Source organism: Strix uralensis, chromosome 4 (assembly GCF_047716275.1).
Source record: "Strix uralensis isolate ZFMK-TIS-50842 chromosome 4, bStrUra1, whole genome shotgun sequence".
NCBI classification, from domain to species: domain Eukaryota; kingdom Metazoa; phylum Chordata; class Aves; order Strigiformes; family Strigidae; genus Strix; species Strix uralensis.
In genome coordinates this window covers 48,392,649-48,415,251 of record NC_133975.1, presented here as the reverse complement: position 1 = coordinate 48,415,251, position 22,603 = coordinate 48,392,649, and the positions used below count along the sequence as shown (strand labels likewise).

Sequence of the window (22,603 nt, the reverse complement as noted above, 5' to 3'; positions counted from 1 at the left end):
TTTTCTTCAGGTAGAGTTAAAACAGCCACAATACACAGTGCATTTTGCATTGTCTACCTCTCAGCATCTAATACAACTGAATAATAATGATTTATTGAGGGCACTCTTATTATAATTCAGATTCTGAAGCCAATATTCAGGCAAAACTCTGTTTTAGGACTTTTACACAAGTAAAATCTGATTGTTAAATTGATTTTATTAAAAAAATAATTTTAAATATTGAGATAAACTCAGTAAATTGAGATAAAGCCAATGACATGGCAGGCTGCAGAGAATAAGGGCATCTCCAACACAAAGACAGCAGCAGGGAAAGCTTTATTAAAGTGCTCCTCAATCATCTGGAAACAACAGCTCTAGGATTTGGGGAAAGAAGTACACATTTCCTGTGCTCATTCAGCCTTTGGTATCTTTGATATTCTGATGTTTTCATCGGGTGCAATTGCCAAAGGTCCCACTTAGTTTTGGCTGAATGGGATTACTTACTATTTTTGCCGAAGCTGGGTCTGTGGCAAATGACCTGGGACAGTAAAAAACATTGACTATTCAATGACTGCTTTTATTCATCACTGGCCCCAGCTGAATTCCAGCTTATATACATCTGAGGCGCTCCAAGATGAATTACCAGTTCAGACTCAATACTCCAAGAATTTAAATGAAGAATGCTAATAAAGGTTTCACCCAGTTATTAACGAAGTGGGAAAAAATGTAGCACTGATTAGCTACTTCATCTCAGATCCTTTTCTGCACTAGGCAACAGTTTAATGATTACAAAGGGTAGTAGACTCTGCTTTGCTTTTGCATGTACTTACATATGCAAATATCTATGAGCAAGTAACAGGTTTTCTTCAAAAAACAGTCTTTCAAAGCAATGTTAAGTGATGCTCTGCAGCACCTTGCACATTACACAACTCAATACGGAAGGGACATAAAAACACGTCACACAAAATATTTTGCTTCTTTAGATCATTAAAATAGGATATTTCTGCCATTTATGCCTTTTAATTTTAAATTGCAGTGAGTACTGAACATCCTGTGACAAAATTGAAGCAGATTTTCTCACTTTATTGTACAAAGAAAGTGGTGTATGAACCACATGCTTGAGTTATTAGCAGAAATTCATAGGCCACTATAGTCAGTAACATCAATAGATGGAAATGCACATTATTTTTTTGTTTATTTTTCTTCCTAAGCTAAACCCGATACTGATACTCAAACATAATTAGGTGTTTATCCTTAAGTTGTGGTCTAACTTGTACCAGAAGGCTCAAGCAAATTAAACTTATTTGATGGCTTTAGCACCCCATGTTTTCTCTTAAGCAACTAAATGAAAATGTAAGGACTGTGGACCAGTCTGATTTTCCCACATTTCAGCAAAATATATTTCCTCTAAAACTTCTTGCTTCTAAACCATTGCCTCGCATGTTTTGCATGAATTCTTGTTTCTTTAACTGTTTCAGGTAATGGATCTTAAAGGCCAGATGATCTATATTTTTGAATCCAGCGCCATCCTATTCTTGGGATCTCCTTGTGTGGATAGACTAGAAGATTTTACAGGACGTGGATTGTACCTCTCAGATATTCCCATTCACAATGCATTGAGAGATGTTGTTCTGATAGGAGAGCAGGCCAGAGCTCAGGATGGACTGAAGAAGAGGTTAGGAAAGCTAAAAGCAACCCTTGAGCAGGCCCATCAAGCACTTGAAGAAGAAAAGAAAAAGACCGTAGATCTTCTGTTTTCAATTTTTCCTGGAGAGGTTGCTCAGCAGCTGTGGCAGGGACAAGTTGTGCAAGCCAAGAAATTTAATAATGTCACAATGCTTTTCTCTGACATTGTTGGATTCACTGCCATCTGTTCCCAATGCTCACCTATGCAGGTTATCACCATGCTTAATGAGCTTTATACTCGCTTTGATTACCAGTGTGGAGAGCTAGATGTCTACAAGGTACACAATTTATTCTGTGGGTTTCTGGGGAAGGAAAGGAAATGAAGACTAAATGGGACAGAGGATAATAGAAGTCCAAAAATTATTTTGCCCTAAATCTTCATTCTAAGATAAATCACAAAACAAACTATAAAAAACCCCAATCAACCAAATCAGCTGTTCATGCAGCCAAGAGAGAAACCCATCAAAACTTGAGTTAATTTTAAAAATTAATTTCAATGACAGTGCTGTGAATCTGGAGTAAACAGTTGTTTAATGTAGCTATGGGTGCCTCACAGCAGGTGGGCAAGGAAAAGTATTCTAGCATCATGCTCAGCAATAAATACAAGTTGTGCAATTTTGCCTTTTGAATGATATTGCAGGATTTTCCGAGGACTTAAATAATTTAGCAGGACAAATAAGACTCAGTCAATATGTAGGCACAATTCTTACTGAAGCCACAGACTATTCATGTGACAAACAGTCTAACAGTAAGGAACAAATATGCCTGTTTTAGGTTGAGACTATCGGAGATGCCTACTGTGTCGCTGGAGGTTTACACAAAGAAAGTGAAACGCATGCTGTTCAAATAGCATTAATGGCCCTGAAGATGATGGAGCTGTCAGATGAGGTGGTGTCTCCCCATGGAGAGCCTATCAAGGTTATATATTTTATTATATTTTATATGGCTGAAGTGGGCATTTTTGTTTGTTTAGGTGCTTTTGGGGTTTTTGTCTCAAGGAAATTTCACATCATTGCATTAACTCAGACAAGTTGGGGAATCAAGTGTGTATGGCTGGAGAAGCTGACCTTCTTAGTTCTGTGAATGAGAGTTCTGTGGAGAGGTAAAGATGAAACAGAGATCTGAAAATCAACCCAAAAGACTTAAATGCAGTGAAATCATGCACTGACATGTTGCAGTTTTTGTCTCAGTAGCAATAGATTTATCAGTGGCATGGAATATTCTGATACTGTTTTCTAATGAGGAGAATAATCCTCTCTCAAAATTAGACCCAGTGAGGGGTCTTTTGGGGTAACAGGTATAAATACAAATTATCAAAGACATGTTCTGATTGTAGTAATCCACGCATCTTTAAAGGATTCTGTTGCTGTTCTTCTTTTATAGTCAGATACTGAACCACTACCATAAGATAAGGTGTTAACGTCAAAGCAACTGTTAGATTCAGTGGTAGTTATGTTTATGGCTTCCTTTCAGTGAGGACTTACACATGTACTGAACTTTTCATGTAGGTTTACCTCTCACTGAGAAAAAAAGAGAAAGGCCTGTGTGCATGACAAACAATGTGGACCTTCTACTAAGTTCAAATGTCCCGGAATGGGGTCCTATTATTTGTAATACAGGTGTCTCAGTTCATTATGTCTTTCATTTGCTCATTTTTAACATTTATCTGTTCATTTGTTCCTTTAGAAAATTTCAGGCTTCTTTGATTTTAGATTAAGGAATATTTGTATTCCAAGACAAAGAAAAGGGTTATTAGGCTTACATGCTCCACATTTATCACAGAGAACAGCAGTTGTTCTTTTTGTATTTCACAATATCAAATTAAATTATGCTTAAAAAAATCTGGAAACATTTTGACAATATTATAATGTGTTTATACTTTCCACATAAATGCTACCTCTATAATTTTGAATGAGGAATGCTGTTACATTTTAAAAAGTAATTTTAAAATAAGTAGAAAATTTTACTGTGTAAGTACCTACTAGAAGCTTCTTAGAAGAAAACTGAATCTTTCTATTTTTAATGAAAACATGCATCTGTTTTAATAAAATGCTTCATGAAAGCATTGGTTGTTTTGCAGAACAACAAATACGTAACAGTCTACTGTCATTTTATGTATTAATTGTCAAAGGAAAAGGCATAACTGCAAATTGCTTACTTGAAATCAGACTTGTATATCAATGTGCATCTTTGCTGTGTGGATGGATTTTGCTTTTGTTGCAGGCTTTTCTGCTTTTCCACTCAAAATTAGAAACTGTGACTTCTTCATAATGATAGGATATTCTCTTGATATGTAAAGAGTAGCACACAGAGGAGATACACAAGCTTGCCAACATCATGCCATTATTGTGTCAGAGTGCTATTCTGAAGAAAACATGTCTACACGTGTATAATGCACATAAGAAAAAGAACACATCTCAAAAAAAAGGAACATAGAACGCAGCACCAGCTAAGCAAAGCTCAAAAATCTGAGTGTGAGTTACAAAGAAGAGGTATCAAAATGTTTCAACTGCTGTATAATTTGATTAATTATCAAAATTCTGTACTTTGGGATTGGGATTTACTCTATCTGTGACCTTGTCAATAGAGTTCAGCTGGAACTACAGCATATCCATATTGTCTTTGCTATCCTCTAAGACTTGTCTTCTGACCTTAACAGCAAAGCAAGTACTATTCATTAACTGTCACCAGTCTAACAGCATTGTGTCATGTAATTCCTCCCAGGAAAGCCATAGTAACTCCTGCTGATGTTTCTAGAGCAATTTACTGCCACAGAGACCAGCGTTATCACATTCATATCAGATGAAGGATTACTTACTATAAATGCAAAGCAAGGTAAACTTCATCTAGTTTCCTCTCCACGAGCAGTGATGACCAGAATACAGACATTTTAAGGAGACTGTACTAACTCTATTTATATTAGTAGCTCATTATTTCTTTTTTTTTAATAGAGGAAGAATTTATAAAACGGACTTTAACCATTTTATTTTACTTAATAATGCTGTTTTCTGTCTTTTATTTAAAGATGCGTATTGGCCTTCATTCTGGATCTGTCTTTGCTGGAGTTGTTGGAGTTAAAATGCCTCGTTATTGCCTTTTTGGAAATAATGTAACTCTTGCCAATAAGTTTGAATCTTGCAGTATACCTAGAAAAATAAACGTCAGCCCAACAACTTACAGGTACAGTGCTTCATATCTGTAAAATGTCCCCCTGAAGTAGTTACTGTAATAGTTCATTATCTTCCTGTTCTTTTTCCCTCTGAAGTACTGCTGTTTGCTTTTTATCTGACTGCTCGTAAATGCACCGTGGTTATTTTTAGTCAGAATGCAACCAGCAGTAGCAAGAAAAAGGGTGAAACAGAACAGCTGATACTTATTCTTCAGATGTTACATTTAAAATTAATGGGCGGTCTGGGCCAATTTTGCTTCTTACCCTGCAGCTGTATACCTCTTGCTTTTTGTTTTTTTCCTTCTCTCATGTAGTTGGATCCTCTTGGAGCTATGTGGCTTTCAGTGTGAACTGGATGCTAAACCAGCTGCAGGTTGAAAATAACAATCTAACTGAAGATTTGTTAAACATCACCCTACATATCTTCATTCTCTGTTGGGGAGGGAAGATAAACGAATAGGTTGCAATGAATCAGCCATGCCAGTGATTAGTTTATGCAGGTCTTGATCCCAACTCAGTTTAAACCTTTTAGTATGGAATTTAGGCTGTACTATTTATCCACTTAGATCAGACATTTTTAGCAATGTGTACTATGCAATTATGCAGACAGCTAGCAGGCTCTCCCATGGGAAATACAGCATCTTTCTGTTGTCCTCCAAACCTAATACTCTCTTTGTATTATCTGTTTAATTGTACTTAAAAATCACCTTGCAACATGTTCATGGCCAACTAATAGTGTCTTATAGGTGCCAGGCAAAATAATAGGAAACTGTTTTGAATTTGATGGTAACAACTGTGTACATCTGAACTCCAGGTCCGGGTCTGAATTTTATGCCACTGAGCTGATAGAGAGTATTGTTTCTTCCAGAGTGGCCAAAAGTTTTCTAAGAATGAACTGTAGAGAGTGAATCTACTAGTAGAAAGTGATATGGGTGGCTGGGTAAAATAACCAGAAATATGGATATAAATTTTTTCCTTTTCAGGAAGCTCTGCTACCCTCACTGTAGTCTGGACAGTCAGTTGTTCCTACTCAGCTTGTACCCACTGCCATGTATCTATTAATGCCTTGTGGCAAGGTTCTGTGACCAATGTCAGACAGAATTTGTTACAGGATCCTGATCCCCTGCAGCATGTGCTGTGTGACTTGCAGGGTGCCAAGCTTTAGATTATCTCATACAGGTGATGTGGGTAAAAGTAGCACAGCTATAAGGGCACACAGTAAATAACCTTTTTGATCGTGCATGCTAAACAAAGACAGAGATAGCATTAGCATCACCAGTGCTTATGTATGTCAGAAGAACAGTGCTGGCCAACAGTGATTTTTTTTCCATATCCATATGTAGACATTTCATCCACACAAGACTTGCCTATAACTTGTGGCATAAGTAGGTTTCTGCATGGCTGTGTATTCACCTCAAGAGAATATCTGAAATGAGTATACTGTTGAAAACAAAGAGAATTAATTCTCTGAGTGCCTAGAAAATAGGCAATTTGGTTAAAGGGTAAACTATTGTTATTATTGTGATATGTTTGTTTTTTTCCCTGAATGAATGATGTGTTAACCTCCTTTTTGTTTAATGTTTTTTCATTTTTGATTCACACACCAATTCTAAACACATATTGATAACATTATGGCACCTTGCACAACTCCTGTATATTGCAATAATTGTTTGGAAGCTTAGATACCAGTTATCAGTATTTATCCCTACAGATTAGCAATCTGTGTTTCAGATATAGAAGACCACTGGGTTTAGTGGACACGTGTGAAAAAGCAAAATTATTAGAATTGGTAAGAGGACCTGAATAGTTTAGTTAATAAGCTTTTCAGTATTTCATTAGCTGAAACATTAATTATGGTGCCAATTTCATGTGAAAATCTGCATTAGCTTTCAGTACTGGATAATTTTTGAAAATATTTACAACAAACGTAGCACCTACATGCAGATCATCGACAAGACAAAAAAGAGAGGCAATATTCCTGTTTGCGCTGGTGCCCAAGTTATCAAGGTTACCAAATAAACAGTATTTTTTTTATATTTTCAGTAAATAACATATAAATATTAAATTATATTCTGCCCTACTATATTCTGCCCTGCTGTACATGAATAATTATTTAATGTCTGCACTTGTAGTAACAATTAGTGACTGATTAATTTGTAATCAAGGTGATTCATTTTTGTTCTAGGTTGTTAAAGGAATATCCAGGTTTTGTGTTCACACCTCGCTCAAGAGAAGAGCTTCCACCAAATTTTCCCAGTGATATCCCTGGAATTTGCTATTTTCTGGATGCTTATATTCAAGGAACAAACTCACAGACTTGGTTTCAAAAGAGAGATTTGGGAGATGGCAATGCCAATTTTTTGGGTGAGGAAACAGGAATAGACTAAATTGTACATTCACAAGTGTATAAAATAAATTTATAAATATTTTGATTTTTTTGTATAAATTGAAAATTTTTAAAAATGTATGAAACATGAAAGCACTTTAGATTGTTAACACCTGAAAGCCAGTATTAAAATTTCAGGAAGTATGTCACTGACTACTTTTTATTTTTCCTTTGCATAAGGAACATAGTCACTAAAATAATGTTGCAACTTCACTGTTGAAAATGCTACTAAAAACTACATTTTCCCTGTGGTAATTTGTAAGTGCTATGTTACAACTCTCTCAGTTCTCTCTGCTGAGAATTCTAGATGTATTGTACATGCAGTGTGTCAGGAAATGTAATGTGCAAGTGATGCAGCCACATGCAGTGTTGTGAGCTGGTGCTTATCGATGGCTATTAAAATATATTTTCTTAGTGATTCCATAAGAAAATATCCATTAAAATATTGTCATTGCTATCACATACTCCTTCCAGTGCATCATTTGGGCCTCACCCTAGAAACTGCTGACCATCTTCTAACACTGACTGGAGTCAGTGTGTTGCGGGTGCTCAGCATCTTCCAGATCAGGCTGCTAGTTGTAGCTAATGCACATATACATAGCAGAGTTTTCTGCTTACTGTTTCATGAACTTTATTTTGTGTATAAAATAAATATAGATTGAAACACTGTATAATCACATACTAAAGTCTCTGTAATCATCAAACAATATTTTAGTTCTTGGGGTTTTTAAAATACTTTACAAAAAATAATAATATCTACTTGCTATTATGTATTAGAGCAATAAATGTTTTCTTTTTGTTGTCATTTAAATTTAAATGTTGTAAAAGAAGTGTAATAAAACATGCTTTGAAGTGTTTGTTTAGAAAGGTAATTCCAGTCAGACTGTGTAAAATGGAACAGAAGCACACCAGTTTAAAGCTATGACCCTTATTCAAGGACAGCAATGTGGGTATGACATGTTATTGAAATGCCGATTGTATACTCGCTTTGAAGTTGCCAGGGAAACCTACAGGTGAACAGAAATTCTTTAAAACATATGAACACATATACGAAGTATTCATAATACTACAGTACAAGCTCTTCTATTGTGGAACATAAGTGGAGAACTCCCAAGGGTCTGCCTCTAGAACTGGCAGAATAGAGTTAGTTACAAGTCCTGAGTTTAGGATTTTGCCTCTCCAACTAGCAGAGCCATCTGCACAGATATTTCCCTGTGCTGCACAGTGTGATCCCTCCCAACTGCAGGCTGGAGAACTGCAGGCTGCTAACACACATACAAATAATTCCAGTAGCATCAAATATTATTAGTTATTATTCTAACCTTTTAAACTCTTGGGATTTTGGCGTATCAAGCCATAAAAGTCTTTCTTCAATCTACTTGCCTCTGAATCAGATTTTGCACTCAATATTTACAGGGAGCAATTACATTAGACTAAGGTGCCATTCTCTTCATTTTCTGAACTTGACTAGTTCATTCTGAAGCTTGATCTACTGTTTTATCCTCCTATTTTGCAGTAGAAACTCATACAAAAGATGTACCATCAGAGCCTTGAGAAAAATCCCAAGCACTGAGAACATTTTAAAAGTATATTTTAATTCAGATTTCCTGTAAGCAGCCTTTGAACTAAACTTGACAGATTGAATCCTGCTATTGCATGACGTCTCCTATATCCATCCAAGATGCTTAGAAATAATTCTGTGACACAAAAATGGAATCTGAAAGTCGCTGTGTATTACATATATATATACATATCTCTCTCTTGCATGTGCCATGTGTATACATGCACATATACAGGCATACATATTTGTAACATTTTTAACAGCAGTGTTTCAAGGAAACAAGAACTATGCAAATCCTGGTGACTGATCTTTGCAATATTATTTTTGTTGGAAAATTCTGTTCTGTTGACATAAATACCCAGAGGCTAGTAACAGTCTCATACGGGTGCTCCTGGATTTAAAAATGTGGCAGTATTTGACTACTGACTCTTCAGGAGGCTCATTATATTAAGCCAGTAATGACCGAAGTCACTAGGAATCTATCCATTCCTGTCATCTGTTGAATGTTAAAAAACAAATAGGCTTTTAAATAAAAGAGATTTCTTTCTCCATATCTACCGAATAGAAGGGACTCTTAGGAGTGAATTTCCTTTTGTCCCTAGGAAAGAACTGTTGCTGGACTGGATGGGGGCCATTCTCAAAGCCAGATGTCATACAAATCTGTCATTCAGTAGGATGTTCGTCATGACAGTTCCTGACACCTTCTTAAGTGTATCTCTGTAAAATAAAATGTGCCCTAGGCCAAAGTTTTTATTACAGATCAAATTAATCTTCCAACATTACTTTTTATAATTCTCTATTTTTAATACACCCTAGGCTACTTTACCAGCTAGGATAGAATTGCTGTAGAATTCCTTTTTATTTCACTAACTTTTTTTCTGAAGAGTTCAAAACATTCCCACATCTACTTCAGCCTTAGTTCAGAGAATAATCCTGATAAAGTGCTTAAGTGTACACATAAAGCAATATACTTGAATCTCAGTGAAGTAAATAAAATTTAAGCACGTATTTAAGACAATCATTCAAGAAAGTGCTTTAAAATGTACTTGCATTCAGACTGTTCTGCAAAAAGTCCACTTTAAGCATAATTTAAGCATAATTTAAGCATAGCTTTAAGCATAATTTAAGAATTTAGGTCTCCCTGAAGCTGTTCCTCAGTTTAAGTTTTTTGCTGAATGAAATATGTATTTAATAAGGGACAGTTACTTTTAGCTAATCCTTTCACTTAAATAGCGCTTTCACTTTTTAACTAATCTTCACTTAAATTAAAGCCAATGGCAAAAATGGAATCAGAAAGCTGATAAGCAAATTGAGATAAACAAAAGGAAAGCAATTTAACTGATATAACACTGGGAAATTTTGCAAGGAAATAAAAGAGGTTTTTTTAAGCTGATGTCTTGTATAATATGTATCTTCTATGGTATTGTGAAAGTCTTCAGAGACTATGCAATGCTATTTATATAAATATACAAATACCTTAGTATTATCTCCAGAAATGGTTTTGTTATAATGCGAATTTTTGTTTTATTAGTTCATGAAGAGTCTGTGGGGCTGATTCCTGTACACATATACACTATGTGATGGAAGATATGTTTTTATCACACTGAAATTTCTTTACCAAAGTGGTGTAAATGGCCCTTGAAATATATAAAAAGTGGGTCCTTTGAATCTTAACAGTGAGACAGATAAAGTAAAAGCTATAGCAAAAGAATTCAACTAATTTTATTTCATTCAGGCAAGACCTGATAAGATTTCAGGGAGATGATGGAAAAAAATTCTCATTGCTGGTGTCAGAGGAAGTGCAATTAGAATAGAGATGATGTTTTCTTGCTGAACTACTGTGTAAAAACAAAGCAAACGAACTCACAGAAACTGACAAAACAGTGAAGTGCACAGATAATCAAGCCCCAGGACAGATCTACTTTTTCTTGTGAAATCCTACAAAGGAAGAATTCAGACCTCCCCCAAACCCAGTTTATTTCTCCCATCATTTTCTTTTGCATTCTGTGCAGAAACAGCTGCAGCAGATAGTACAGGAGGCAAAATCAGTATTTCCAGCTGAAAGCCATCAGAATTAAGAGGATTTTTTTCTGAATCTTGGCAAAGGGACCATTTTTCAAACCCCACCCATCCTATAACCTAGCAGGCCACTCTAGCTGCTACCGTTCTTTATGCACACTCATTGTTCTGTAAAAGCAGTGGAAGGGGAGTTTTTGTTTCCTGCACAGCAGTAATTTTTGTGGCTATTTGCCATATAGCATACGAGGGACTGTGTTGCTTTCAAAGCCATGGCTGAGTTTATCAGAAATCAGCTTGGCAGGAACCAAATTTAACTTTGAGGCTGTTTCTGAAAGCAAAGCTAGGATTTTCTTTTCTACATCTAAAGTCTGCAAGATGTGTGCCCACAACAGTCTTTAGAGACCTCTAAACCTATCTCTGATGGTATAGCTGCTCACAACTCCATAGGAAGGAAATAATCAGATATAAGCTGCTTTTTATTATTATTTTTTTATATTTCCCAATCCATTTGCATGAGTTCACTAGCAGTTCTTTTCAGCAGAGCAAAGCGAGAGAGTAAAAACTCACTGCCTTATGTTACTCAGCATTTCTTTGACACAGGAGCACAAATAAAATACAGAAGACAATCAATGGTTCTGGAACATCTGCTACATCCAGATGCAACAGTTTAAAGATACGTACTCTCCTGAGCACAAATAGTAGGATCTGAATGTTAAATATGCAGTTAAGCTGGAACATGAAGCTGGAAAGCCAGTCAAAGAAATAATAAACTGTGAAAGACTCTAAACCAAAGTAAACAACCTTATAAAGTTGTGTGTCTCATCTGCTTCAGCAGATTTTTGATGCTGACAGTAAAGTCGAGCCAGTGGTTTCCTAATATAAATGGAAATGAGCATATTGCTTTGCAGCCCCATTATAAGGCCTCCTCCGAAGATCTGTGCTGAAACTGTTTCCCATCTTCTGAGCAGTACAAAGTTACTAATTCTTGTGTCACCACACCAACAAATGCCATGTTTATATGAGTATCCTGCACACACAGCATGTAATGGGAAATAACCTAGAGAAATACATGCAGTAACATTCAAGGATGTGAAAAGGGTCAGATTAAGTCATGGATACACTTCCACTCTGATTTTTTCAGCTCAAACAAAACCTGCCAAATAATTATGAAGGACAATAACATTCACAGGAACTTTGGAGTACAAGCCTACGAAAATCAGCAGGTCTTTCTACTGATTGCAGAAGGTGTTAGGGAAGATTTGAACATACGATTAGTTTGCTCCGCATTGCTAAGATTACATTTCTCTTACAGGAGGATGCAACAGAGCTCACAGTTTCTCAGATCTACACAGTTTATTTTATTACACAACAGCATTGACATATTGAGTGCTGTTTCAGTCACAGCTTGTCGATACTATTACTGGAAAATGAATGGAATGGTATAGTGAAATAGTGTACAGTGGTACAATAGAAATAATGAATCTTGCTGAAGTGATCTTAAAAAGAGCATATTTCTGCACCTGAGAAGTGTTATTATGACAATCCCAAATGCCAAGTCTCAGACCATTATGAGTTGAAACAGATAACTAGAAAATACCCATAATTCAGTTAGATGTCAGTAAAGTAACTGTCTTCAGTAAGTGAAATCCAGCAATACCATATAAGGCAGCATTTCTATTCAGGATTATAGTAACCATATAAACTGTAAGAGCAAAGTCCAAAGTAAAAAAATGCAACTTATTAAAATTCTTTCTTTCTTTTATAATGTTTATGTATTAACACAAACCATATTGAACTGAATGTAGATTTTCTTGGTCAGTTAGTGGTTTTCCCAAAGTTACTGTCTCAGCAACTGCCCTTTCATACAGCACAAAAGGCTCCTATGCTTCTTTTTGCTTTCATGGATCTCAACAAGAATTTCCAGATGAAGTCAGCATCTCAAATCAGGAAAAAACATGTATACCACCACTTGAAAACTACAGCAGTTGTTTTTCTCCTGTAATCACTGGCTGCAACTCTTTGGCTTTCTGATGGCCAGCACAGGAAATTCCTCCTGAGAAACATGTTCAGGGGGACACAAAGTGGACAAGCTGTAGGATTTCAGTTACAGAAAACACTTTCTAAAAGGTTCCTTTCACGCCAGCATTTCATCCCATGCATGTCTCAGTTGTGGTCACAGCTACCCTCCCACTCCTGAATACCAAAAAGCAGCTGGGCAGCAGGTCATGAGCTGTACCTAGTGTGTGAGGGTCCCCAAATGGGAATGAGATTGCATGCTACTGTGAATAAGCTGCAGGCTTTATGGAAGTGCATCAGATACAGTCCAAATGGTTGTGTGATGTGCATAATCCATGTGACCGTTAGTCCCGATTCTAGTAATGCTGGGCCTTGAAAAACACAGCCCAGTATTAACAGCTTAGTCTGACATGTACTTTACCATGTTGACCTAGAGACTCTCCCTCAGCTGAAACCAAATCTTGCTTAAGACCTACCAGAGAGTCTTGATTCAGCAGGCATCTGGAATGGAGGCTGGTCCCTCTCAGCAAATCGCTTGGTTGAATTCTTTAATTCGGCATCTTCCAAACTTTTAAAAGGGGATCCCTGTTTTAGAAAACTAAATCAATCGTTGTCTGCTTTAACTTTGCCCATGCTGTTTTCAGTTCACATTTTACAAATCTCACCTTGGATGCTAGAACTTCCATTTGTATTACAATGGCTTAATCACAAGAACAGCCCGCAAATGCAACCTACCAAGCCTGAACCAAATCAGAAGAAAGGCAATTTTGCAATTGTCTAAAATAATTTTGACCCTTGCAGATATCAGCACTTTTGAAAAAGCGTCACGCAGGTACATAAAATTGCCAGGATAATATACTTTCCAAAAACTATACCCAAAAAGAATTTTATGTAACCTCTCTAGTATAATTTTGTGAGCATGAGGGTTTGCCCCATATACAGAGTGAGAAAGTGGAGTCCCTTAAAACTTACGAAGAATGGGGATGTTGTTCACACTGATTCTCAATCCAGTCTTCCTGTTTCCTGCCTGGAATGTGCTGTCAGGACTTCCTTGATATTTTGTAGCCTCAAAACTATTTTATAGGTGTGTGAAGAGGAAGATTACACAACATCAGAGAGCAAAACTCCCAGGTGTTTTGATCTTCCAGTAGTGTAGATTCACTACCACCACCAACAGGCACACACTAGATTACACAGGGCACGTAACTACAACATTTGTATTGTAGGATATGTTTTTCCATTTTCACAAAACTTCCTTCCTACCAAATAGGAAAAGTAGATGGTGACCTGATGTACCCTTAATTAGTGACTCTCCTCAGCTATAGGGAAATACAGCCTTTTGTCTGATTACAACAGCATGATTTACTACATCATCTCAGTTGCCAATTTCCTGGATATGGAAGAGATTCTGAGAGATCTGCATCTCTTCAGCTTTTGTTTGTTTTCTACACAGATATCTTCAACAAGTAGTTTGGTTATTTCATCTAAAAATTTTCTTTCCTCTCTTCAAAATTAGCATATTATTTGTATGGTTTTAACTGGTTATATTGAAACTTTTGTTCGTGGTCATACTTTAAAAAATCTAGAATTGGTTTTCCCAGTAGATTTGGAATGTGTTAAATTAACAAGAATTGATTATTATGCCCATGTGACCTAAAAACAGGGTTTCCGTCTACTGTTCTTAGAATGCCTACTGAGATCATGTTTGTCAAATTTCTAATGGCTATCCACCCGTAATTTATTTTCTCACTTACTAGCAATTTTAACAGATCTTAACACATATTGAAAAGTTCACCAAGCAATAGATGAGATTTTAAAAGATTTAAAATGCTGTCACTCGTTAACTTACATGGAAGTTCCAGTACACATACTCCATCTTTGTCTTTTTTTTTTTTTTTTTGTGAAGTACGTGAACAGTTCAAATTTTAAACTTATTTGCACTATCTTACGAAGGACTGAACTTTTGCAATTTTATTTACATCTAGAATCTATCTGGATTGATTATCATCTATGGCTCTACTGACTTCATGTAGCAAGGTCTCTACCCAAGAGCTACTACAGTAGTAGTCCATCGAGTATTCATCCTATAATCCTCCTAGATAATCTAATTATCTCTTGAATATCTTTTGATTCTTTTTAAGCAAGCAAAAAACTCAGCAGTCTCCTCAGGATTCTTATTTCATACACTGAGGCCAGGTCTTCAGATGGTACAAAGGGCTTTAAACTAAATGGGTTTTTCAAGTGCTGCACTATGTTTTTTGTTCCACGTATATGGTAACATATGATGACAGCATGTTATTTCTGAACTGCCCTTGGCATTAATGAATCCTCTGCTCAAAAACTCCTGTTGTAAGGGTCATACCTTACTTGGAGAACCCTTTGAGAATCCGTATGCAGCAGGCTACTGATACAATGCAGTGTTTATTCACATTGACAAGGACTCAACAACACACAAAAACCATTACTGAAAGCATTCATTATGCTTTTAATTTCACTAGCCTTTGAAAAACAAATGCACAGAAACAGAAATGTCTGCAACCATTTTGCCCCTCACATTCTTCACTTTAGAGGGGGCATTTATCATCCTAAAAGCTAAGCAGCTGCATTGGGATATGAAACAACTGAGGAAGCATTTCTGTTCCTGCGAAGGCAACTACTGCAAAGGGCACTGACAGCAGAGCCCACGTTGCCCTACACGTACCTGCCCAGCCGCTGGGAACCTGCCCGGCATTTCGACTGATCGTCTGGCCCGGTGCCAGGCAAGACCCAGCAACCCCAGCTGGAGAGTCTTTGGAAAATCCTTTTTGATGCGTAGGAAACTGTAAGAGGTTCGAAAGGTTCCCCGCTGAGGCGAGCACGGGGAAAAATAAAAACGAGAGGGATGGCTGTGCTGCCTGGGCCCGTCCCTCCTCCCTCGCCCACACGCGTCGGACTGACGCAGCAGCAAACACCGTTATCCCGCCGGCCGCCGCCGCCGCCTCAGCACCTGAGGAGCAGCAGGGCGAGCCGCGGACCTGCTAGTGCGCACAGGGATCCCACCTAGCTCCCAGGGCAGCCGGCCCAGCCCGCGGCCGCCACCTTCCCGCTGGGCACGGGCAGCGGCGTCTCAGGCGGCTCCGCGACCGCGCTGAGCTCCGGGGCGGCGGCAGCGGCTGCCCGCGGCCCTCGCGTCCCTGGCTCCCACTCCCACGCGCCCACCCCCCGCATCCCACAGCCACCCGCAGTCCCGCCTCCGGCTCTGATTGGAGGAGAGCACGGCGGCCGCGGCCGCTATTGGATCCTAGAGTGGCGGCCGTGCTCGCCGTTGGCTGTCGGCGGATGCCACTCAGGGCGGTGGCGGCCGGGGGAGGTGGTGAGGCGACCGGGACCGATTTTCTGCTCAGCGGCGGCTGCGGGGTGGCGGCGGCACCATGGTGAGCTCCACCGGGCCACCGCCCCTACCCGGGAGACTGGGGCTGCCGGAGGACGTCCGGTCCGGTCCGGTCCGGTCCGGTCCGGTCCGGTCCGGTCCGGTCCGCCCGGGCCCATGGTGGGAGGGTGGAGGCTGAATCCGCTTGGGAAGAGGGAACCGTGAGGGGAGCCGGGCCCCAGCCCTTTGTTTTTGCGGAAGATGGGGGGGTGGGGGGTGTTTCGGAGAGGCTGCTTCCCGCGGGGGGATCGGCACCGGGGTGGGGTGGGGTGGGGTAGGATGCTGCGGTGTGGTGGAAGGGGCTCCCCCGCCCGGTGCCTGACCGTGCCGCCGCCTCGCCCTGCCCCGCAGTACGGCTTCGTCAATCACGCCCTGGAGCTGCTCGTCATCCGCAACTACGGCCCCGCTGTCTGGGAGGACATCAAGTAAGTGCGTGTGCGTGTGCGTGGGTGTCCCTCCGCCCGGCACGGCGGCGGGCTGGGCCGGGGGCCGGGGCCGCCCGCCTGCGGGGATACCTCGGCAGGGCGGCCGCGGCCCGGCGGCTCTCCGGTACCGGCAGGTCTGTATAAACGTCCGTGGGCTGGCAGCGGTCCCCAGGAGGTGGCTCTCAGCCGTGACAAGACCAGCACGGTTCTTGCCGTGTTTCGTCCTTCTCGGGGCCTTTCTTAACGCCGCAGAGACCCGCCTTGTTCCATCCGTACTGATCTCCAGGAGCCGCAGCGGAGGTGGCATTGATCCCTCCGGTGCCCTCGATTATACAAAGTATATGGCGAAAATAACGTGCAGGTAAAACGCCCCAGAAACCATGGAAGCCCTTCCTTGAGTCAGACTACCGGCTGAACCGTGCAACAGTTAATGGCTCATTGCATTCCTGAACGAACTGGAATACAGTTTTTAGCTAGTAAACTCTATCTAAAACTAGTGTGAGATTTTGATAATGTGCTTAGCTTGAAATTAAAAAAAAAAAAGTCACCGCTATAGAGAAATACATATAAGAATGTATGTATAGGAATGTTTTTGGCTTTATTGTCTTGAACCTGATTTCTTGGGTCCAGCCCTTGCTTGTCTGACAGTATGGCATTTTTCCAAGGGGATTACTGTCTTCACTTTAAACTTTTGATGACTTGTGAGATTTCACAAAAAGTTTGAGATGGGTAGTGCAAATAAAACTCTACTTACCATAAATATGGTGGTGTTGATACTTGGGCAATACTACAAGAAATATTTTTAAGAAGACATAAATGCTTACGGAGTTGTAAACTTACTTTGTAAGGCTTCAGGTAACTATGTAGTTAGAAGAAAGGGCTTAATACGATCTCTTGATTTCATAAGTAGAAGTAGATTATCCAACTTGGAGAAAGTGGTCTTCTTTCAACTGGACACCTTCTTCTATACTCCTCTCTCCCATTTATTTTGGGCCACTTTTAATATGTCAATGTAGCATCTTGCCATTGTCCTAATACAATTTTTGGGGTTAAAGGACTGGTCTTGACAGTGAAGTTTTTGTGACCATGACACTTTTTTTCATTAATCTATTCATTAAGAATGTGGTAATCTTACGCAGTACCATGAAATCAGAGAATCAGAAGTGTTGTTTGGAAGGGACCTCTGGAGTTCATGTAATCCAGTCTCTGTTTCAACCAGGACTGTTAGTGGCACTAGATCAGGGCTCAGCTATGACTTTTTGCCTAGCTGAGTCTTTAAAATCACCAGAGATGGGGAGTCCACAGCTCTGGTTTAGCAGACATTCACTGTTCCAGCGATCTCTGACAGTTAATCTGTAAATTAGTCTTTGCAAATGCAGTTCTATGGATTGTGTAGACGAGTCTTCAGTGAATGCCGCACAGTTTTGTGCTGTAAGTTAAGTGAGCTATATAAGTTTATTTTTCTTACATACCTTATCTAAACACACTGATCTATTTTGAATTCTTATGGTTTGATACTGGTTTTATATGACACATGTAAGTTAAGAGACTTAATAAAAAATAATACTGATACGTATATAATTTCCCATGAAAATTATAATAAATATGTATAAAATATAATGAAGAATGTTCACACTTTCCTGGCATGCCATCCTTAGCAAGGTGTCTTTGAGTATTATGCTCCAGATTACCCACTGAACAGAATTTGTATTTAAAATTAATCCCTCTGAGAAGATACAAAGTTTCATCTTCTAGTACAGGATCATGCTGCAGCCTGTCAGAACCCTGTCATAATTCCTGATGCATCCTATCTCTAAGGTTTTTCACACACCTAATAGAATACTGAAGATAACTAAAGCCTGTGAGGAGTATTGGTCATTTAACGTTTTGAAGAAGTTTAATAGAAAGATATGAAATATTTTGCTAAGGCCAGCTGTGAAAGTTCACAAAGCTGCTACATCCCATTTCTGGTTTTCAGCTGAGAAATGTTTCTGTCTTGTAGCAGCCCAACAGCTAGACTCTGCTATTAACTCACAGAGAAGATGGCTTTCTGGAAGGAAGCTGTACCAGAACACCACCCAAACAGAAGAATGGAACATGATGTGCAAGAAAGAGCCAACGTATATGCAACAGCCGCCATAGCTCCTAATGCAAAAGGTGTTTGCAACAGGGTATTTATTCAGCAGGATTTCTTAAAAAGTAGTGCATCCTAGAGTTTAAAAACCAGCAAACAAACCCCTACATAGCTCACTGGAACAGATTATAGTGGTGCTGGTTTAGGGGGTGGTGCAGGGTCAGCTGATAGCCACTAAATGCTTGTTGTTTTAGGTACTTTAAGTTCCTGTGGTGCACTTGGAGAGATGTTGTGGAAGAGGTTAAAGGTTTTACCTTGTAAGCAAATACAGACTTCTTTCAGAGGCTTTGTTAGAACTGTTAGTGATTTAGGAAACAATGGGAAGATGCAGACCAGTGTTGTGGCATGCTGGGTTGAATCAGTTGAATTACTGATGATTGCGTTGGAGGAGTAATTGTTGAAGTCAACAGGCTTTGGCTGTTTAAAAAAAAAAAAATGAGAGGAAGTTTACACTTAGTGTGGTTGGATTTGCAACAACTTAAGCCTTTCTGTGAAACAGAAAGGCCTCTGGGTAGATCAGTAAAAAATTGGGCATCTAGTTGGTTTTTTTTTTTATGTTGAGCTGATCACATACTGCTGTTTCGTTCTCCCTGAAGTCACTGCAGAAGCTGTGAATCAGCATTGCAGAGTGGTGGGTTGTGATTGCTGAGTGATTTTTGAAATGCCAGTGGGTGAATTTGCACTTAATATTGATAGAAGTGAAAACAAAGCATAGAACTGAATAAACTGAAGTAAAGAAAATGGGTCATACTTCAAAAAAGCACATTCAGAAAGGTTAAATACTGAACTGAAAGGGTATGCTCCATGTGAAGCATAAAAACTTTTGTCTTCTGTAGCTTCTTCAGAGGAAAGTGACATTGAATGAAGTTCTTAAATACAGAATTTGGGAGACCAAATAGTTGAATTTAATGCTGTTATGAGAGTGGTGTTTTCGTTGCCATCACTTACTGTTCACTGAGTCAGAATGGTGATTTCAAGTCTCATTTCTGCTATTTCATTCATTTTTTCAGCATTCTGGTGAAACCATGATCTATCTGAACAAGATACATACTGATTTTGTTGTTAAATGTCCCAGAGTAGAATTACTGGAAAAGTTAGACTCCATGGTTTCTTATCCACTTTTAAAACAGAGCATAACTAAACAATGGACTTTTTGTTTTTTTTTTTTTTTTTTAACGCATCAGGCAACCTTTACAATGAGGCAATAAGCTCATGGAAAAATTACAATATATACTCTGAAATTTTATTGAATATTAATTTTGCTGGCTCAATAGAAATATGGCTTGGTTTTGCCGAAGAACTAGAATTAAAATGCTTAAAACCCAAAACAATTCAAAGCCATCTATTTCTGAACCAACATTGTTGATCCCAAATATGTTGAATTCAAAATAAGATGAAGAAAGATGGCATATGAGTGATAAAAGGTTTATGAAGCCTGTGTTCATTTTCTCAACCACAAAGTCTCAAAAATTTGTTTCTCCTTAGTTTTTTTCTGGCTACCACTCATAGAATTGAGAATTTGGGCTTGTGGACAGTTTTTTTGTTAAGAAGCCCTAGAAGCATTAGTGGGATTTAGTGAAGCTGGATGAGAGAGGGGCAGCAAGAGCCACTTGAGAGAGTCCTTCTGCAGTTGCTGAATTCTGCAGTAGCAGATTTTTCTTAGTGGAAGGTGAAGATGGTTCAGCATAACAATTTCTTTTGCTTACTGGCAGTTGTAAGCTGTGTATACACTTCTCATTGTAGTTCACTCCTTCAGTCCTTGGGAGTCTTAGGACCTGGAATACATGGAGACATGATTCTTTGATCAGCATTCCACTAGCTCTGCAAAGAGTTATTAGTAAATAAACTGTTACTTAGAGCTGTTAACCACATTTTTGCTGAGAAGACCCTTTTGATTTGTGCCTTCCCTGCTTAAGAGAAAACGTCTCTCAAATCCCTTATTTTGTCATTATTACATCCAGAGGGTTAGTTCAGATTTTGCGGCCACACTTGTAATGACTTGAAAAGATGGTTCTCAGGATTCCTTTGGCATTAGATATCTTCAGTTCCTCTGCAGCCAACATAAGCCCTAGCCAACATAAACTAAAAATTGCCCAGCCTGACCATTCTCACATGCATGCAGTTGTGTGCTTATGTCTGATCAAGGCCAAATATGTACTGCTGAGTGATATGGTAGTGTGTGAATGTGTTAGTAAGTAGTGTGTGTGGAATTACTGTCTATGTGCCTGTCCAAAACAAAACAGAGAAATTACCTGCATTAAAAAAAAAATAAAATTCAAGGCTTATGAAGTTCTGTTTTCTCTGGTATATTTTGTGGTGGACATATTTAAACAGGTCTGTGGTTACATATATTTGAAAGGGGCTTCTATCATGGCAAAATCTGAGCTCTTCTGCAACAGGTGTCACATCTTGCTGAGCTGAACAGCCAGTATATGGGAAATTCAGCAGCTCTAAAGGCTAATTTTCTAACAAGCATTAACAGGGATGTCTTCTTGAAACAGCTCCAGAACAGTCTGTGGGAGCTAGAGCAATGTTGTCAGCAGGGAGTATGTACATAGTCATTTATTGCTGTGTTTCCCAACAGTATCATTTAATTAAATGAATACAGGGTTTTCCCACAGGCTCCTAAATCTGAGTTTAGGTCAGGTTAGTTGCTCAAACCATGACACTTTTGCATATGTTGCCAAGAAAGGGAATGAGAACTCAAATATCTTATTAAGAAATGCATTAAAATGCTTAATCACAACACTGTATAATAAATTATATTTTTCCTATAGAGGTACGTGAAAGATCTGGGTTTGGGAAATGAAATGGCACAACCAGTCAACAGCAGTCTTCATCTTCCTTCTGTTTCTAGGTAGAAGACCCCACAAAAACATGGGTAGCCTGATGAGCATGGAAGAACTAGAAGAGAAGTTGAAAATTCGTGTGTTTGCAAAAAGTAACTAGATAGATGTTCAACTACTTTTAATTGATTCTAGAAAATAATATCTGTGTTGAAACTTGCACAGTAGCAAAATAGGCATTTTGTGCCCCAAGAGCCATGTATCCTTTGCTGGCTGTACCATAGTGTGGGATGCAGAAAGCAAGTAATAGTCTTATTTTCCTGGTGCTCAGTGCTTAATGTAAATGAAGGCATCATCCTGCCTTTGCCATTTTTGTCCTCCTTTTGTGGGTTAGGCTGGCATGTGCTGTCCACACATGCTCTTGCATGACAAGATTCCAGGTCCAGGGAGCCTGCTGGGTAGCACAGACTTTACATGGACCCAAGGATCTGAAGTGCACACTAAGGAAGAGCAAAAGTCAATCACTTGTCCTATGAGGAAGGAGGTTTTTGTTGTTCTCCCCCAGACTTCACACATTATCACCTACTAAGGCTTCAGGTTAGTTGACTCTTTACAATTTGTTTTCTGTAACTGTCCTGCTGTGGTTAAAACTGAGGGTTGAGAAATTATCCTGGCACAATGTAAGTGGAAAGCTTGTCTCCTCAGTTTCAAATTGGGTTCAACTGAAGTGGTAGGAAATTTTGTAAAATTTGGAGGAGTGAAATAAGCTGCAGGGCTATCACTTGCCTTTAGAAAACTAAGCAGACACAGAAACTTCTGCATCGTATCAGTGAAGGTTAACAGGTCAGACTTTAGTAACTCAGTGTGACGTTTGCAGTAAAATGTGGGTGATACATGTTATTGAGTAAATTTTTTAAGGCATTCCTAGCAGTTAGGTACATCAGTGTTGTTGCAGGTTGACTAGTTAAGCCAGGAAAGGTAGATGCTTTTATTCATTTATGCATTTAAAAATGTCTTCCACTGACTTCCACTA

At 39.0% G+C, this 22,603-nt stretch overlaps 2 protein-coding genes across 2 annotated transcripts in view; both read left to right on the top strand.

Annotated features, from left to right (window-relative positions):
• Positions 1 to 8,092, top strand: part of GUCY1A1 (guanylate cyclase 1 soluble subunit alpha 1) — a 36,464-nt gene extending 28,372 nt beyond the window's left edge. Inside the window, exons 6-9 of the mRNA XM_074866615.1 lie at positions 1,458 to 1,943; positions 2,440 to 2,583; positions 4,691 to 4,845; positions 7,020 to 8,092. Coding sequence (XP_074722716.1) covers positions 1,458 to 1,943; positions 2,440 to 2,583; positions 4,691 to 4,845; positions 7,020 to 7,221 — 987 coding nt within the window. The 3' untranslated portion in view covers positions 7,222 to 8,092. The remainder of the gene's footprint in view (positions 1 to 1,457; positions 1,944 to 2,439; positions 2,584 to 4,690; positions 4,846 to 7,019) is intronic.
• Positions 8,093 to 16,137: 8,045 nt separating this feature from the next.
• Positions 16,138 to 22,603, top strand: part of GUCY1B1 (guanylate cyclase 1 soluble subunit beta 1) — a 46,647-nt gene continuing 40,181 nt past the window's right edge. Inside the window, exons 1-2 of the mRNA XM_074866614.1 lie at positions 16,138 to 16,229; positions 16,577 to 16,650. Coding sequence (XP_074722715.1) covers positions 16,227 to 16,229; positions 16,577 to 16,650 — 77 coding nt within the window. The 5' untranslated portion in view covers positions 16,138 to 16,226. The remainder of the gene's footprint in view (positions 16,230 to 16,576; positions 16,651 to 22,603) is intronic.